The sequence below is a fragment of the Apium graveolens genome, chromosome 5 (genome assembly GCF_009905375.1).
Source record: "Apium graveolens cultivar Ventura chromosome 5, ASM990537v1, whole genome shotgun sequence".
NCBI classification, from domain to species: domain Eukaryota; kingdom Viridiplantae; phylum Streptophyta; class Magnoliopsida; order Apiales; family Apiaceae; genus Apium; species Apium graveolens.
Window position 1 is genome coordinate 75994596 of NC_133651.1, and position 16439 is coordinate 76011034.

At 37.5% G+C, this 16439-nt stretch overlaps 1 protein-coding gene and 1 non-coding gene across 2 annotated transcripts; both read left to right on the forward strand.

The window, feature by feature from the left end:
• The first annotated feature begins 7498 nt into the window (after positions 1-7498).
• Positions 7499-7605, forward strand: LOC141663358 (small nucleolar RNA R71). The gene has a single exon (XR_012551434.1). It is a non-coding gene; the product is annotated as a small nucleolar RNA R71 (small nucleolar RNA).
• A 2251-nt stretch (positions 7606-9856) lies between these two features.
• Positions 9857-10342, forward strand: LOC141660185 (uncharacterized). The gene has a single exon (XM_074467148.1). The coding sequence runs from the start codon at positions 9857-9859 to the stop codon at positions 10340-10342; it is 486 nt and encodes a 161-aa protein (XP_074323249.1).
• Positions 10343-16439: the final 6097 nt, after the last annotated feature.

A 16439-nucleotide genomic window follows, 5' to 3' on the forward strand; every position in this document is an offset into this window, starting at 1 on the left:
AATAATTAAACGAAACGACACGTGGGTAAAACTAATCCCGAAAATTTCCAAAATAATTTTAAAATTCTCAGAATAATACGAACTTAATAAAATATGAGTTTCATAATTTTTGAAGATTTCTGGAACTAAGTATGGATTTTACAAATAAACACAGTCAAAGAGTCATTTAAAAATAAATAATTAGTAAAATATTGATTTCTCAATTTTATAAAGTACTAAAAATAATTATTGAAATTATAAAATTATAAAACAAATTTTAGAGACAATCCAAATAGTTATAGAATTAAAACGGTAATAAAATCACTTTACAAGTATAACAAAACCACATATCTCCATAATAAATCACAAAATCCATACCATAAATCAATAGATCTCAGATAAATAATAAAAATCAACACACTGCTACCGAAAATCAATGCACATATTTTATTTAATTATTTATTCAATTACTATACTTTTAAATATTAAAAATAAAAGAAAATAAACGAGTCGTTATATCCTTTCCCCCTAAAAAAGATTTTGTCCCCAGAATCCGACTCAGCGAAATAAATGAGAATATTTATCAATCATGTTTGACTCCAACTCCCAAGTAGAATTTTCTACTCGAGGATTTTTCGACAAGACTTTCACTATAGGGATTGACTTATTCCTAAGGACTCGTTCTTTACAGTCAAAAATCTGAATCGGTTGTTCCATATAAGACAAATCCGGCTGAAGCTCAATCGGTTCATATTCTATGACTTGATTCGAATCAGGAACATAAGGGTTCAACATAGATACGTGGAACATATTATGAATGTGCTACCACTATAGTGGTAATGCTATCTCGTAAGCTACCTTTCCTACTTTCTTCAAAACCTCAAAGGGTCCTATAAATCTGGGGCTAAGTTTACCTTTCTGACCAAATCGTATTAACCCTTTCCAATGTAATACCTTTAGTAACACCAGAGTTCCTGTCATGAAGTTCATATTTTTCCTATACAAATCTGCATTCTATCTCTGTCTCTTTTGGGTTGCTTCTAACCTTTTTCGAATGAATACTATTACATCTCTGGTTTGCTGAACCAACTCGGGACCTAACACTTTCTTTTCTCCTACTTCATCCTAGTACAACAGTGATCTACACTTGGGTCCATACAAAGCTTCGTAAGGTGGAATCCCGATACTGGCATGGTAACTGTTATTATACGAGAACTCAATCAAAGGTAGGTGTTCATCCCAATTACTCTTAAAATCCAAAACACAGACTCTCAATATATCCTCTATGCTCTGAATCGTTCTTTCACTTTGGCCGTCTGTTTGAGGATGATAAGCGGTGCTCATTTTCAACTTTGTTCCTAGGCACTCTTGGAATTTAGTCCAAAACCTGGAATTGAATCTCGGGTCTCGATCTGACACTGTAGACATAGGCACTCCATGTTTGGTAACTATCTCATCTAAGTATAACTTAACTAGCTTTTCCAACGAATACCTTTCATTGATCGGAAGAAAATGCGCTGACTTGGTCAATCTATCAATGATTGCCCAAATAGTATCGTGATTTGCTTTCGTCCTTGGCAATCCCACTACAAAATCCATAGCAATCTCTTCCCACTTCCATTGGGGAATCTCCAAAGGTTGTAACACTCCACTTGGTCGTTGATGCTCCGCTTTCACCGTTTGACATACGTGACACTTGCTAACCCAATTGAAAATATCTTTCTTCATTCCTGGCCACCAAAAGTTTCTCTTCAAGTCTTGGTACATCTTAGTACTACCATGGTGGATAGAAAACCTAGAGTTGTGTGCTTCGTGTAACACTTCATTCTTCAATTCCGTTATATTAGGAATCCAAACTCTGTATGAAAATCTATACAAACCTTGGTTATCCTTTTTAGTTCATAACTCTTCTCCTGTCAAAGTATCCAATTCATGTTCCATAACTCCTTCTTGACACCTTTTTATCTTTTCCATCAATGTTGGCTGGAAAGTAACTTCATATAGCTGATCCTGACTCTCACTTGGTACTCGAACCTCAATTTCCATCCTTTCTAAGTCTCGTACTAGTTCGTCCACAATCCAAACCATATTAACTTCTCTTTTCTGCTCAAGGCAATAGCTACCACATTGGCTTTACATGTGTGATAATTAATTGAACAATCGTAGTCCTTAATCAGTTCCAACCACCTTCTTTGTATCATGTTCAAATCCTTCTACGTGAATATGTACTTCAAGCTCTTATGATCCGTATAAATATCGCATTTCTCTCCATACAAGTAATGACGCCATAACTTTAGAGCAAACACTATAGCTGCCAACTCAAGGTCATGAACTGGATATTTCTGCTCGTGAGGCTTTAGTTGTCTGGAGGCATAAATAATGACTTTGTCATGTTGCATTAATACACAACCCAATCCTTTCAAAGAAACGTCGCTATAGATCACAAAGTTCCCCGCCTCATCTGGTAATACTAATACTGGAGCTATCACTAACCTCCTTTTCAATTCCTGGAAACTCTCCTCACACTTTTCCGTCCAAATGAACTTCTCATACTTCCTGGTCAACTTGGTTAATAGGGATGCAATTTTCGAGAAATCTTTCACAAATCTTCGATAATATCCAGCTAATCCAAGAAAACTTCTTATTTCCTTCGGAGTCTTCGGTTGATCCCACTTTGATACAGCTTCAATCTTTACTGGGTCTACTTTGATACCTTCCTTACTCACCACATGTCCAAGAAACTGTACCTCTGTCAGCCAAAACTCACACTTGGAGAACTTTGCATATAATTGCTTTTCTATCAACTTCTGAAGGGCAATCCGTAGATACGTTGCGTGATCTTCTGGATTCTTTGAATATCTGATGATGTCATCAATAAATACAATAACAAACTTATCCGGATACTCCTTACACAACCTATTCATTAGATCCATAAAAGCCGCTGGCGCATTTGTCAATCCAAACGACATCACTAAAAACTCATAATGGCCATACCTTGTTCTGAATGCATTCTTGGGGATATCTTCGGGCTTTATCTTCAGTTGGTGGTAGCCAGACCTTAAATCAATCTTCGAGAAATAACACGCCCCTTAAGCTGATCAAACAGATCTTCGATACGGGGCAAGTGATACTTGTTCTTTATTGTCAACTTATTCAACTCTCTGTAATCAATACACAATCTCATGCTTCCATCCTTTTCTTCAAAAATAGCACTGGAGCACCCCACGGAGAAACACTGGGTCGAATGACTCCCTTATCTAATAGTTCCTGAAGTTGCTTAGCCAATTCTTTCATCTCCATTGGGGCCATCCGGTATGGAGCTTTGGAAACTGGTTCAGCTTCAGGTATCAAATCAATAGAGAACTCTATCTCTCGATCAGGTGGAAATCCTAGTAACTCTTCTGGGAAGACGTCAGGGAATTCTCTCACTATAGGAATCTCATCCAAAATAGGGGTCTCTTTCTTCGTATCCACCACGTGAGCCAAATACGCCTCATAACCTTGCCGCATCAATCTCTTTTTTTGCATTACTGAAAGGAACTTTTTATCCTGCCTCTGTCCTTGGTAACTGATTCTTTTATTATCTGAGGTATACATAACTCTCTTTTTCTTACAGTCAATATTTGCCTTATATAGAGACAACCAATCCATGCCTAGAATAACATCAAAGTCTCCTAACCCGAAAGGTATTAGGTCAACAGGGTACGTATATCCTGAAATCTCTAAGGAGCATTTAGGACAAAATTGACTTACGGGCACTTTATCTTTGTTAGCCACTTCTATGGTCAAAGGTTCCTCTATGTCTTCCAACATTAATTGCATTTTATTCACACAATTCACATATATAAAAGATTTGGACGATCCTGAATTAAACAAAACGTTAAAAGGTACGGAATTAAGAGAAAGCGTACCTGCAACCATATCGGAATCATGAGCTGGAAATTTCTTGGTCATCTTAAAGGTTCTAGCTCTAGCAGTACTGGTTGCTGGTCCTTGGGACACGCTCCTTCCAACATTACCTTGGGTCACCGACTTGCAATTCCTAGCTATATGTCCCACTTTGCCGCAACTAAAACAAGTTACTCCCTGAGTCTCAGACTTGCACTCCGTGAAATAATGACCCTTCTGGCCACACTTAAAACAATTGATATTTTCTCGGCACTGTCCACTATGCTTCCTCCCACATGTCTTACAATTAACCACTGGCTTACTAACCCTTGTCGGGGTAGAGTTAACTGAAGTAGTACTGTGTCTAGCCTGGGGAAAATTCGGTCTCCGGAACTTCTTATTCTTATTCTTTCCAAACCAACGCTGGAACTTCTTATTTTCTATAACTGATTCTGACCTAGAAGGTCCATTTTCAAACTTCCTCTTCTTCTCACCCTACTCATTTGCAGCTAACCTCTGATCACTTTCTATCACTAACTCCACTCCTTATTTCTGGCTTCAACCCTTGTTGAAACCTCTTCACTTTTTGGGTTTCCGAACTCACATACTCCGGTGCTATCCGGGCCAACTCTGTAAACTTTGCTTCATACTCCGTGGCACTCCTGTCTCCTTATTTTAACTCCAAAATTTCCATTTCCATATGACTTTGGAGACAGTCCGGAAAGTATTTCTCCAAAAACAACTCTGTGAATCTGGCCCATGGAACAGGACCTTCTCCTTCTAAAGCTCGCGTAGATTCCCACCAATAATTCAAATTATTCTTCAGAAAATAACTAGCGAAATCCGTCTTTAAATCCTCACTCACCTTGGTGAGCGCAAACGCCGTTTCCATCTTCTTCAACCATATCCTGGAAGCAACAGGATCTACCTCTCCCTTAAACTCTGGGGGTTTTACTGCTTGGAAAGACTTAAAACTAACACCCTGATTTGTCCCCCTCATCTCATGCTGCTGCTGGATTTGCAGTTGCTGCTATTGGATTTGTTGTTGTTGTTACTATATGAGATGTTTTTGTTGTTGTCATTGCTGTAATTAATGTTGCTGCTGCCAGAATTATTGTTGTTGTTGGGCCAACTGTGTAGACTGTTGACGTAACAAATTCATCAATTCACTCATGGAGGGATCCCCAGCAGATCCGTTATTAGGTTGAGAATTCCTCTTTAGTGGCATCTCCTGAAATATAACAGTCATATATAAGAAAATGGATTGCTCCAAGCAGTTTATATTTATGCATCACGAGAGCATTATAAGAAAATGGATTGCTCCAAGCAGTTTATATTTATGCATCACGAGAGCATTGCCATTAAGACAATATCCTCATCCCCAGTTTAATTGGATCCATCTTGAGTTAATGATCATATTCTAAAAATGCCAGCAACAGAAGCAACAATAATAGTAACAACAATAATAGCAACGCACAAATATATAAAAACTGAACAATGAAGTAAAGCAGCTACAATACAATAACCAACAGGAATCCAACTAGTACAACTGAAATTCACTAAAAAGAAACCATCCAAATACACATCAAAACTGGCTGTCATAGCAGCCTCCACCTACTACAACTATCACAACATAATATACATATACAAAGAAAACAACTACAGAACTCCTGGAAGCCAACTCTGAGCTCTGTATCTCTGCTGCAATCCTGGTCTAACCACTACCACTGCCATCGATGGAACCTAGCTCAAACACTAACCAGTTCACTAGGTCCTGATACTGCACAGCCCTGAACTCTGAGCTAATGAAACGGTCATTGGATCTAGCCCACTCAACAGCCATCTGAGTCAAGGATCGCACACAGGCCTGCACCTCAAGGGAAGGGGCAGGGATGCCCTGGAAAGGTGTAACATGTATCTGATCGAGCTGGGCAGCCAAACCTGAACTCTGCTCTCTGATAAAAGAAGTATTCACCACTCAGTGAACATGGTAAGGGATCAGTGAAGAACTGCCACTACGGGCCACAGAAGGTACTGGAGGTCTCGACGAGGAGGAACTGGGACCACAGCCGGGAGGAAAATCCCTAACGACAGACACAGACCTACGTACCCATCGGGGACGAGTACCAGGTCCCGGGATGTCTGTCGGCATAAAGGAAGAAACTGGTGGAGGAGGCATAGGGGTCTTCTCAGCAACAACATCCAGGGTCCTCTCAGAATCTGAGCTATCCGGGTCAGAGGGATTCTCCCCAGATGGAGAACTCGAGATCACAATATGCCACTGCCAACATAATAAATATACAGGGAAGACACAACCAAGTCAAGGAAATTCTATCAAAACATTTAATAGATGTCAGGGTAACGTCGTCGGAACCCTCGACTAACTCTAAAGGTTTGCTCCTCTATATGAGTTGCTGACTTACACCTTAAGACTCAATTTAACACCTATTCGACACAATCCCTAACCTGAATCAGGGACTTGAACCTGTAGCTCTGATACCAACTGTGACGGCCTCAACCCCGGGATCAGGAGTTGACATCACTCAATACACACACAATTACAACATATACACGCAGGCACAACACAAACACACAAAGGCACAACAACACACACACACACATAAGCATATACATATCTATATATAGATATATACATACATATAAGCAACAGGAACCACCAATCTCACCGGAAAAACACGGTGGCAGAGAGACCGGAGCAACAGGAGGGAGGAACGGAAAATAACGCCAGAAAAGAAAAGAACGGGAGGAAGGAACGGGGTGGGAAGAGAGAGAAGTAAGGGGTAGATTTTTGGAGAGATTGAATCGAGAGAAAAAAGGGAGAGATTTCAAGAATTCAGCCGAGAGAGATAAGGAACAAAAGAGATGGTTCCTCAATTAACAAGCTGCAGAAACGTGTCCTTTATTTAGGATACGTGTCACTTTCTTATTACCGCCAATCGAGTAATACAGGGTCAATTACATCCCGCAGTTATTATTTACGAAACGAGATCGCGAGAAAACAACTTCAAAAATTTATTGAAACAACTTCAAAATTTTATACATATCCCGAACTTAATTAAAACGTAAGTTTCGTAATTTTAAAATAATTTCTGAAATGCAGTTTGTACCAGTTTTTAATAATTAAATGAAACGACACGCGGATAAACTAATCCCAAAAATTTCCAAAATAATTTTAAAATTCTCAGAATAATACGAACTTAATAAATATGAGTTTCATAATTTTTGAAGATTTCTGAAATTATGGATTTTACAAATAAATACAATCAGAAAGTCATTTAAAAACAAATAATTAGTGAAATATTGATTTCTCAATTTTATAAAGTCCTAAAAATAATTATTGAAATTATAAAATTATAAAACCAATTTTAGAGACAATGCAAATATTTATAGAATTAAAACGGTAATAAAATCACTTTTACAAGTATAACAGAACCACATATCTCCATAATAAATCAAAAAATCCATACCATAAATCAATAAATCTCAGATAAATAATAAAAACCAACACACTGCTACCGAAAATCAATGCACATATTTTATTTAATTATTTATTCAATTATTACACTTTTAAATATTAAAAATAAAAGAAAAAAATGAGTCGTTATAAGGCATGCCATGGTGTGGGCACTTCCTTAACATCTTCTTATATTGATCCCAAGCCTCACACAGAGATTCTCCAGTTTGTTGAGCAAACTGAGTTAGTGCATTCCTGATTGCTGCAGTTTTCGCTATGGGGAAGAATTTAGTGAGAAACTTTTGAGCGAGATCTTCCCAAGTGGTGATAGACCCTGCTGGTAGAGAGTGTAACCTGCACTTTGCCTTGTCCATCAGAGAGAATGGGAAGAGTCGTAGCTTGATAGCATCTTTAGTCACATCATTGAACTTGAAAGTGTCGCAGATCTCGATGAAATCCCTGATGTGCATGTTGCGGTCTTCGGTAGTAGAACCCCCAAACTGAACTGAGTTCTGTATCATCTGGATCGTGCTTGACTTGATCTTATAAGTGTTAGCCCTGATGGCTACTCTAATGATGCTAGACTGAATGTCATTAATCTTAGGCTTAGAATAGTCCATCAAAACCTTCGGATTTTCTTCTTGATCACCCATAGCTACTAGAATTGGCTCTTCCACTTTCCACTCTTCTTCTTCTACCTTCTTTTCTTCCTCAAAAACTTCCCTATGAACTACCACAAGTTCTTCCTCGGCTTTATCCAGTGTTCTCTTACGAGTACACGAACGCGTATGCATACACCCTCGCTAGATCACCTGAAATAAAACAAGGAAACAAATAAGTAACATTGTCCGAGTCAATGAACTTTAATGACCACTGATGGAAAGCACATAAACTAATATTTAACACTGTAGTCCCCGACAACGGCGCCAAAAACTTGTTGCTAAACACGCGCTAATAATACACGCAAGTATACGAGTTCGTAAGTAGTATAAGATATAAATTAGATTCGATCCCACAGAGACTGTATTGGTTAACTAATCAACTTATGCACTTAGGCAACAATGTATGGTTATTATTAAATGCTAAGACGATAACAAAGTGAGGTTGTTTATAACTAAGAATTAAACTAATTATTATAACTATGAGAATAAGATAGACTGAGTTAATATATATGATAGACATGGGATTCTAACTTCATTAAGTACTTCATTCAATAGCCTTATTGTTCTTAACCTTTAGCATGCAATGGTGATGACACTAATCAGATAACACGAAATTGATAAACGCCAACTTTCGTTGCACGAGTACCATTCAACCAGACATCCACAAAAGAGATAAAAGCTGAATAGGCACCAATTATATTGAGACCCTATATGTCTATAGAATTTGACAACATAACGGTTTAAGCACAAGTTCACTATCTTGATTACTTAGGGCAAGTAAGATGGTTAAAATTACCTACAAATCATACATAACAATACATAAACCTATGCTAGCATGGCAAGTTCTAAATCCTTAAATTCACTTTCGCTTCATTAAAAATTAACACACTATCTTATAAGTTCACGACGCTCACAAGATGAATACGCACAACCATAACTAGGATATCATACAATCAGCACATACTAAGATATCAAATAATTTAACTAAAGAAATCCATAAATAAATCCATTAGAACCCCACGATAACGATTAGCCCATAATCGAACTCATCGCCAACGTGGTTTCCAATGAAAACATGATATAGCAAACGTACTCTTTATACGAATAAATAAACCAAAGTATAAACAAGATTAAAGGTTCAACAAAACAAGAAATAAGCATCCAAATTACAACTCAAAACAAAGATTCATAAGAATAAACTAGATCATCTTCGCCTTTGTTGAATTGTGCCCAAAAGGTTTCTTATCGTCTTCTCCTTCCTTGATGTCTTGATATCTCTGAATATCTCTTAAAAAATGACCTAATTTATGTTTATATAGTAGTCCACGCATCCCAGGAGTCCAGCAATTCGAATTATAAAAGAATCAGGATTTGTTTATCCCGACCCAGCACGGTCGCGCGCTCCACCAGCGCGGCCGCGCTGTCTTCCTGTTCTCCCGGCGCGGCTGCGCGCCACACCAGTGTGGGCATGCCTGCCTTTTGCCAAAAATTATGTGCGCGGCCGCGCTGTCTTCCTGGTTCTCCCGGCGCAGCTGCACGCAACACTAGCGCGGGCATGCCTGCCTTCTGCCAAAAATTATTTTTTCTTCTTCTTTATTCCTTGTAGTTTTGAGCCAATCTTTTAAGCTTTTATTCCAGCACATCCTAAACACCATATTAGCATCAAAATAATGCTAATTCACCTGATTCACTAAGTAAAGCCTGAAATGCAAAAATACTTGAAAACACATTAAAATAAAAATAACTTGAGTACAATTACACCAACTCAAAGCTTATTAGAGCATAAATAAGTGTCATAAATGCCACTTAACAGTCGTCTAAAAACTCAAGGAAAGCTTATGCTAGGGAAGTCATGCACATAGTAGAGGAAGCTCCAAAAAGGGCTAGGAAAGGAGTAGCAATGAAATTTGATGATTTTGACTTGGAAGGTGTTAAGTTTCCCCATGACGATACCCTAGACATAACACCCATAATAGGGAACATCCAGGTGAAGAAAGTCCTGGTAGATAATGGAGCATCAATAGACATCTTACTCTATGATACTTTCATTAGAATGGGTTACAATGATTCCCAATTAGCCCCGACTGATATGCCGATATATGGTTTTACTGGAGTTGAATGCCCTGTGGAAGAGATAATTAAGTTACCTCTAACAATGGGTCAGGAGCCAAGACAAGCCACGCATATGTTAAACTTTGTGGTAGTAAAGGCTGGATTAACGTATAATGCGATCATGGGAAAGAAAGGGATGCATGCCTTCAAGGCAGTCCCCTCATCCTACCATTCCGTGATCAAGTTCCCAATGAGAGAAGGAATAGGAGAAGAAAAGGGTGACTAGAAGATAGCCAGAAGTTGTTATGTATCCTCGCTGAGGGCAGATAGAGTAGGAGGTAGGTCTTACCTATTGAAGATCTAGATATCCGTGGAAATTGATTAGAAATGAAGAAAACCATCGGAAGATTTAATCCCGGTTCCCTTGGCTCCTAAGGACCCCGAAAAAGTAACTTTTGTTAGAGCGTCTTTGGAGGAGCCCCTTAGAGGGAAATTAGTGAGGTTCTTTCAAGAGAATAATGATGTGTTCGCATGAACGGCAGCGAATATGCCAGGCATAAACCCAAAGTTGATAACCCACAAGTTGAATGTGGATCCTAATCAGAAGACCGTGAAGCAGAAAAAAGGAGTTTTGCCCCTGAAAGGCAGGAATCCATCAAGCAAGAAGTGGAGAAGCTCTTAGAGGATGGTTTCATTGAAGAGATACAATTTACGGAATGGTTAAAAATCCTGTAATGGTAAAGAAGGATAATGGAAAGTGGAGAATGTATGTGGATTTTACTGATCTGAATGATGTATGCCCAAAGGATTATTTCCTGCTACCAAGGATAGATAATCTGATAGACGCAACTGCGGTTCACGAGATGCTAAGCTTTATGGATGGATTCAACGGTTATAATTAGATCAAGATGTATAAGGATGACATCCCAAAGGTATCATTCATCACTGACTTTGGTGTTTTTTGTTATCTTGTTATGACATTTAGTCTCAAGAATGCAGGAGTTACCTATCAGAGGTTGGTAAATAAAATATTTAAAGATCTTATTAGGAAAACTATGGAAGTATATATAGATGAAATGCTAGTTAAGAGTCTTGTGAGGACTAATCATATATCCCATTTGAGGGAAGCTTTTGAGGTCCTGAGATACCACAAAATGATATAAAACCCTGCAAAGTGTGCTTTCAGAGTTAGATCTGAAATGTTTTTAGGATTGATGGTCTCCAAATGGGTAATTGAGAGCAATACGGATAAGATAAAGGCCATCCTAGACATGGAACCTCCACATTCCGTAAAGAATGTTCAAAAACTGACTGGGAGAGTTGTAGCTTTGGGTCGATTCATATCCAAGTATGGGGATAGGTGTTTACCTTTCTTCAAGGCTTTGAAGAAAGTTAAAGACTTTTCATGGACTGATGAAAGCCAAGAGGCATTTGAGGATTTGAAAAAATATATGGTCCAAGCACCATTGTTGGCCAAACCAATTCTTAATAAAACTTTGTGCTTATATTTGGCCGTTTCAGAAAATGCCTTGAGCGTCGTATTGGTTAAGAAGGAACTTAAAATCCAGAAACCCATAACCATGTCAGTAAGATTCTACGTGGGGCTGAGTTGAATTATTCGACTATTGAAAAATTTGCTTTAGCCTTGGTGATGGTCTCAAGGAAGTTGCGTCCTTACTTCCAAACCCATACGATTGAAGTACTAACAAATCAGCCTTTGAGAATATGTTGAACACTTGATGATAACTTAAACAAAATACTAAGTAGATTTTAGCTAAGTGACTTTGTAGCTTTCAACGGATGATCATTTCAACATCCGTTGAAAGAGTAACTTATGTAACAATAAGATCAGTAGCACATTTCTGCATATTTAAATGTCTTAGTGAATTAGATGATTGTAGAATGTTTAAGTCATGTTTACTAATAGATTGATATGCAAGATAGGTTGGTTAATTGTAAATATTAGATGCCTTGTAATCTTGTATAAATGAAATGGAGTTAACTGCCAAGAAGACAGTCTCAACGGATGATTCACAAAGCTTCAACGGATGATCAACATAAGTCTCGACGGATGATCAAATAGAGTTTCAACGGATGATCAATCTAAGTTTTAACGGATGATCAAATTTAAAAGAGCAGGTGATAGTGACTTGACAGTCACATGCGTTGATTGTATGCAAATGGAATGGGACTGTGGCGCCCCAAAATCCGGGGTCAGGAATCTCTGAGGCCACGCCATCTAAATCATTACAACCACACAACTCACACCACAATATAAAAGTACTCACGGTTCACGGCCCCACACTTATCACACACACACACTTACAGGTTATTATCTTGGAAATGAACCATCATATCTAGAGTAATTTCAACCATCAAGTGATAATTATTACAACCCAAAAGTAATTTAGTCTTACCGGGGAGTAACCTTTAAGTAAGGCTAGTCCTCCGGCCAAATATACATTTCTTGTTTATTACCTTACATAAGTCATACTTATAAATAAGCCGAACTAAAAACAACTGAAAACTAATCCAGCTTATTCGGACTACCTGTGGTACAACACCAAACAATCTACGGAACAACTGGCCATTTCCTACTCGTTTCCTGGCTGTGGTTCTCATGGCAGGCATCTTGATTCACTGTTGTGTTATGTCAATTTAAGAAAACAAGTGTGAGCTATAATGCCCAGCATAATAAGGTACAGTATGAAAATGATTGTATGATAACTTACGTAAAACATCATATATGATACTTATGTTTTATTCGAAAATAGTTTTCCTTGGTGATACACACCTTCTTATGAAAACAATTTTTTAAGGGATTTTAATATCCTGCGAATACCTTAATAGTAATCCCAACACCTAGGCTTGGGTTACGGTATTGTATCACAATTCTAATTGGAAGAATTAGGACATTCGTTGGAGCCACCGCATACGATGATCAGTCGTACTGCGATAAAAGTAACCTTTTCTACTAGTAGAAGGACGACACCTTCGTATCCTGGTTATCACTCTTGCCACAAACGGGCTATGTTTCCTCATTTCGGGTATACACACACTTCGCAGGTCCTTAAGTACATATTGTACCGTCTCCTACGGTACCAGTAGTCTATCCAATACACGAAGTACTTGGATCCTACCCCTCCCTTGTCCTTTAGGAAATCCTATCATATCTCAAGAACTCGAACCACATCGAAGTTTCCCCCAAGCGTTTTTCTTTTTTGATAGGCATAGCTTTACTTTATATATATATATGTACTTCCGAAGATTTCGGAGGAAGTACTAGGGATGTGAGTTGACCGTTGTCAACAGATAATTAAATAAGGGGAAAGAGTTTCTCCTTGAAACTATATTCAAAATATTAAATAAGTCGGGATAATATTCTCCGACGATCTGAAATTATTCGAATGATCTTCGAAATCAGAAAGTAGTTTAAATCTGGTTCTATGATTTTTAAATCAATAATAAACCCTTTAGTAGTTAATAAATAATCAAATGATAATCGATAAATAATTAAACCTCGAATGAGTTTACTTTCTAAAAGAATATTTAAAATAATCTTCCTCAACTAGTTTATGTCTACGTAGTTAATAATCTTTAATGATTAATCAGGTTTGAAATAAATACTTGTTAAGATATACTACTCCCATGATAAAAGAATAGGTACATAATATTTATTATTCGAGCAATAAAATATAGTTAAGGGAATATGATCGTTAGGAAATCATTTTAATAAAAGTTCGAGGTATTTCTAATGTCTCGTAAGTGGATGTTGAGTCCCTTTAGAACGTACTACTATGGACTTATAACCGTCCTATAATTACCGGAATGATTCCTAGGTTTTTATCTTAAATCTCCACCGACTCTCGGTCTTATATAATATGTCACGCTTATAGCGGAATAAACATTTCACGATATATACTTATCGTACAACATCGCTACATTATGCGAAAATTCAACAATTAGGTATCATGGAAAGCATGGTATTCATGCAATGATAGTAAAACAATCTTTCCATAACATAACAGTAAAATGGAGTTGGGTTTGTAAACTTTCCTGGGTATCTCGAGATGGAGGATGCTCTAGGTTCCGCTCAGAAATCTATAACCATAAACACAATTCATTTCGTTAGGTCCCGTTCTAATTTACGGCGACTCGCACTCGTGTGCTACTTATTATGCACCCTCTCAACTTAAACTACCCTTATTATTCCTTTAAGTCATTATACACATTATGGTCACTTTATTTTTCTAAGTATCTTAGGTTCGTTCTCATTATCGCCATCGGCTCCGCTTATGGATTCTACGGTTTCTAATCGCGCGGTCTGGATTCCGTTATTTTTATAAAATTAAGATATCATTACTTTTACTTGAAATTTTTATGGAAGTTAGGAAACTCAATATGTTTCTCTCTGTAAAAGTTTCATGATTTATGAACACTTTAAGTCAATCCTTTATATTTTAAAATTCGTAATTCGTAGCAGTTTTTGTTGCGTAAATCACTTTTAGTATAACGACCATAACTTTTGATCCGTAAATCGGAATCAAGCGATTTAAGCACCTAAACGATCCTTATAACATTGTCTATCATAATAAATGGTTATTTTTAAAGAAAATACAGTTTACAATTTCGGGACTTTCTGCAGAAAATTAAAGTTACGATTTGTTGGTTTTAATGGAGTTACGTTTACGATCGGGGTTTCGTTTACGCCTTAACTCTTAACACAACCACCAACAATCATCATTTCATCATCAACACATAAACTCCTCTCAAGAAAATCATATTTTTGAGGCAACAACAACCAACCTTAAATCTACTAAACTTAAACATCAAGATTTTATCAATACCAGTTCTTAAACTAGGTTTACTACCACATACTAAATGGATCTAAAATTGAATCTTAAATAAAGTTGGGCCAAATATTTTTAACTTTCTTGAAAGCTTGAGACGTGTTTTTGAGGATGGTGGAGGCTTGGAAGTGCTTGGTATGATTTTTGGAACCTAAAACCACCATTGAAATTAAGAAACCAAAGAGAGGTTACTATTCATACTATTCACTAGTGACTTTCTTGATTTTATTTCACCCATCAAACCTTGATGAAAAGAGATGAAAGAATTTCCTTACCTTAGTTTAATTGCTAGGAAGCTTTGGAATTAATGGGATGATTTTACCATGGCTAGAACTTGAGTTTTGATTTTGGATTTCTTCCTTTTTCTTCAAGGGTTCGAATGGAAGCAATGTGAAGGGGGGGGGTATTTATGCTTGCTTCTCTTGGTTGCTTCTCTTGGTTGCTTATAGGAAATGGGGTGTGATATCTTCCACTTGATTTTATTCTCCTAGGTTGAATCCTAGGTTTATTCTTGTTGCGAATCTTGGGGACAAAATCCAAGTAGCTTGCTAGGTTACAAGCTAACTACATGGGTTAGCTTCCTTAGCACACTATTTTGCTAGCTTGATCATCCTATGGTTAGCTTAATATATGATAAAGTAACCATGGTTACTTTCCTACCATGGTTTAGTTAGTGCGTTACGTTTATTTAATTGTTTACGCGTTCGCTTGGTTGCTTAAATATTTTCGTAATACTTACTCGTAAATGATTCGCGACGATATTCCATTCGTATTTATTCCTTATATTTTGAATCATCATACTTGAATATAAATCCGTAGGGTTTTAATCTTGTAATTATATTGTGATTCCCGTAATCCTCGGTGAGTCGTAAATACGGTCGTTTTTTAAAGTTCGTTTTCTTCAAAAACTAATAGCGTTTACATACACTCATTTGATACGTATAATCGTAATATCAACTCCGAAACTCATTTTCTCATGTACTACATAGTGTGGGCTCAAAAGTTTTTCCCGCCCGTCAGGGTTACTATTCATTAAACGTTTTACAAGATCTCAAAAATTTGAGTTACTACAGTCTTCACCTCTAACAAGGATTCCGTCCCGAAATCAATTAGAAAATAAGTGGGGATATCTATTCCTCATTGCGTCTTCAAGTTCCCAAGTTGACTCTTTGATATTTTGATTTCTCTATAAGATCTTAACCAGCTTCACATTCTTGTTCCTCAGAACTTGTTCTTTTTGGTCCATTATCCTTACTGGCTGCTCGATGTAGGTCAGGTCTGGTTGTAAATCTACCTGCTCGTATTCTATTACATGTCGTGCATCTGCATGGTACTTCCTTAATATGGGCACGTGGAACACGTTGTGCACTTGTTGCAAATTAGGAGGCAAGGCGAGCTCGTAAGCTAGAGGTCCTATTCTCCTCAAAATTTTAAAGGGTCCTATGAATCTGGGACTCAGCTTCCCTTTCTTCCCAAATCTCATCACTCCTTTCCACGGGGATACCTTCAATAGCACAGAATCTCCTACTTCAT

Excerpts from the sequence above, each read along its gene's own strand:
- LOC141660185 (XM_074467148.1), top strand. The coding sequence starts at position 9,857 with ATGCACATAGTAGAGGAAGCTCCAAAAAGGGCTAGGAAAGGAGTAGCA.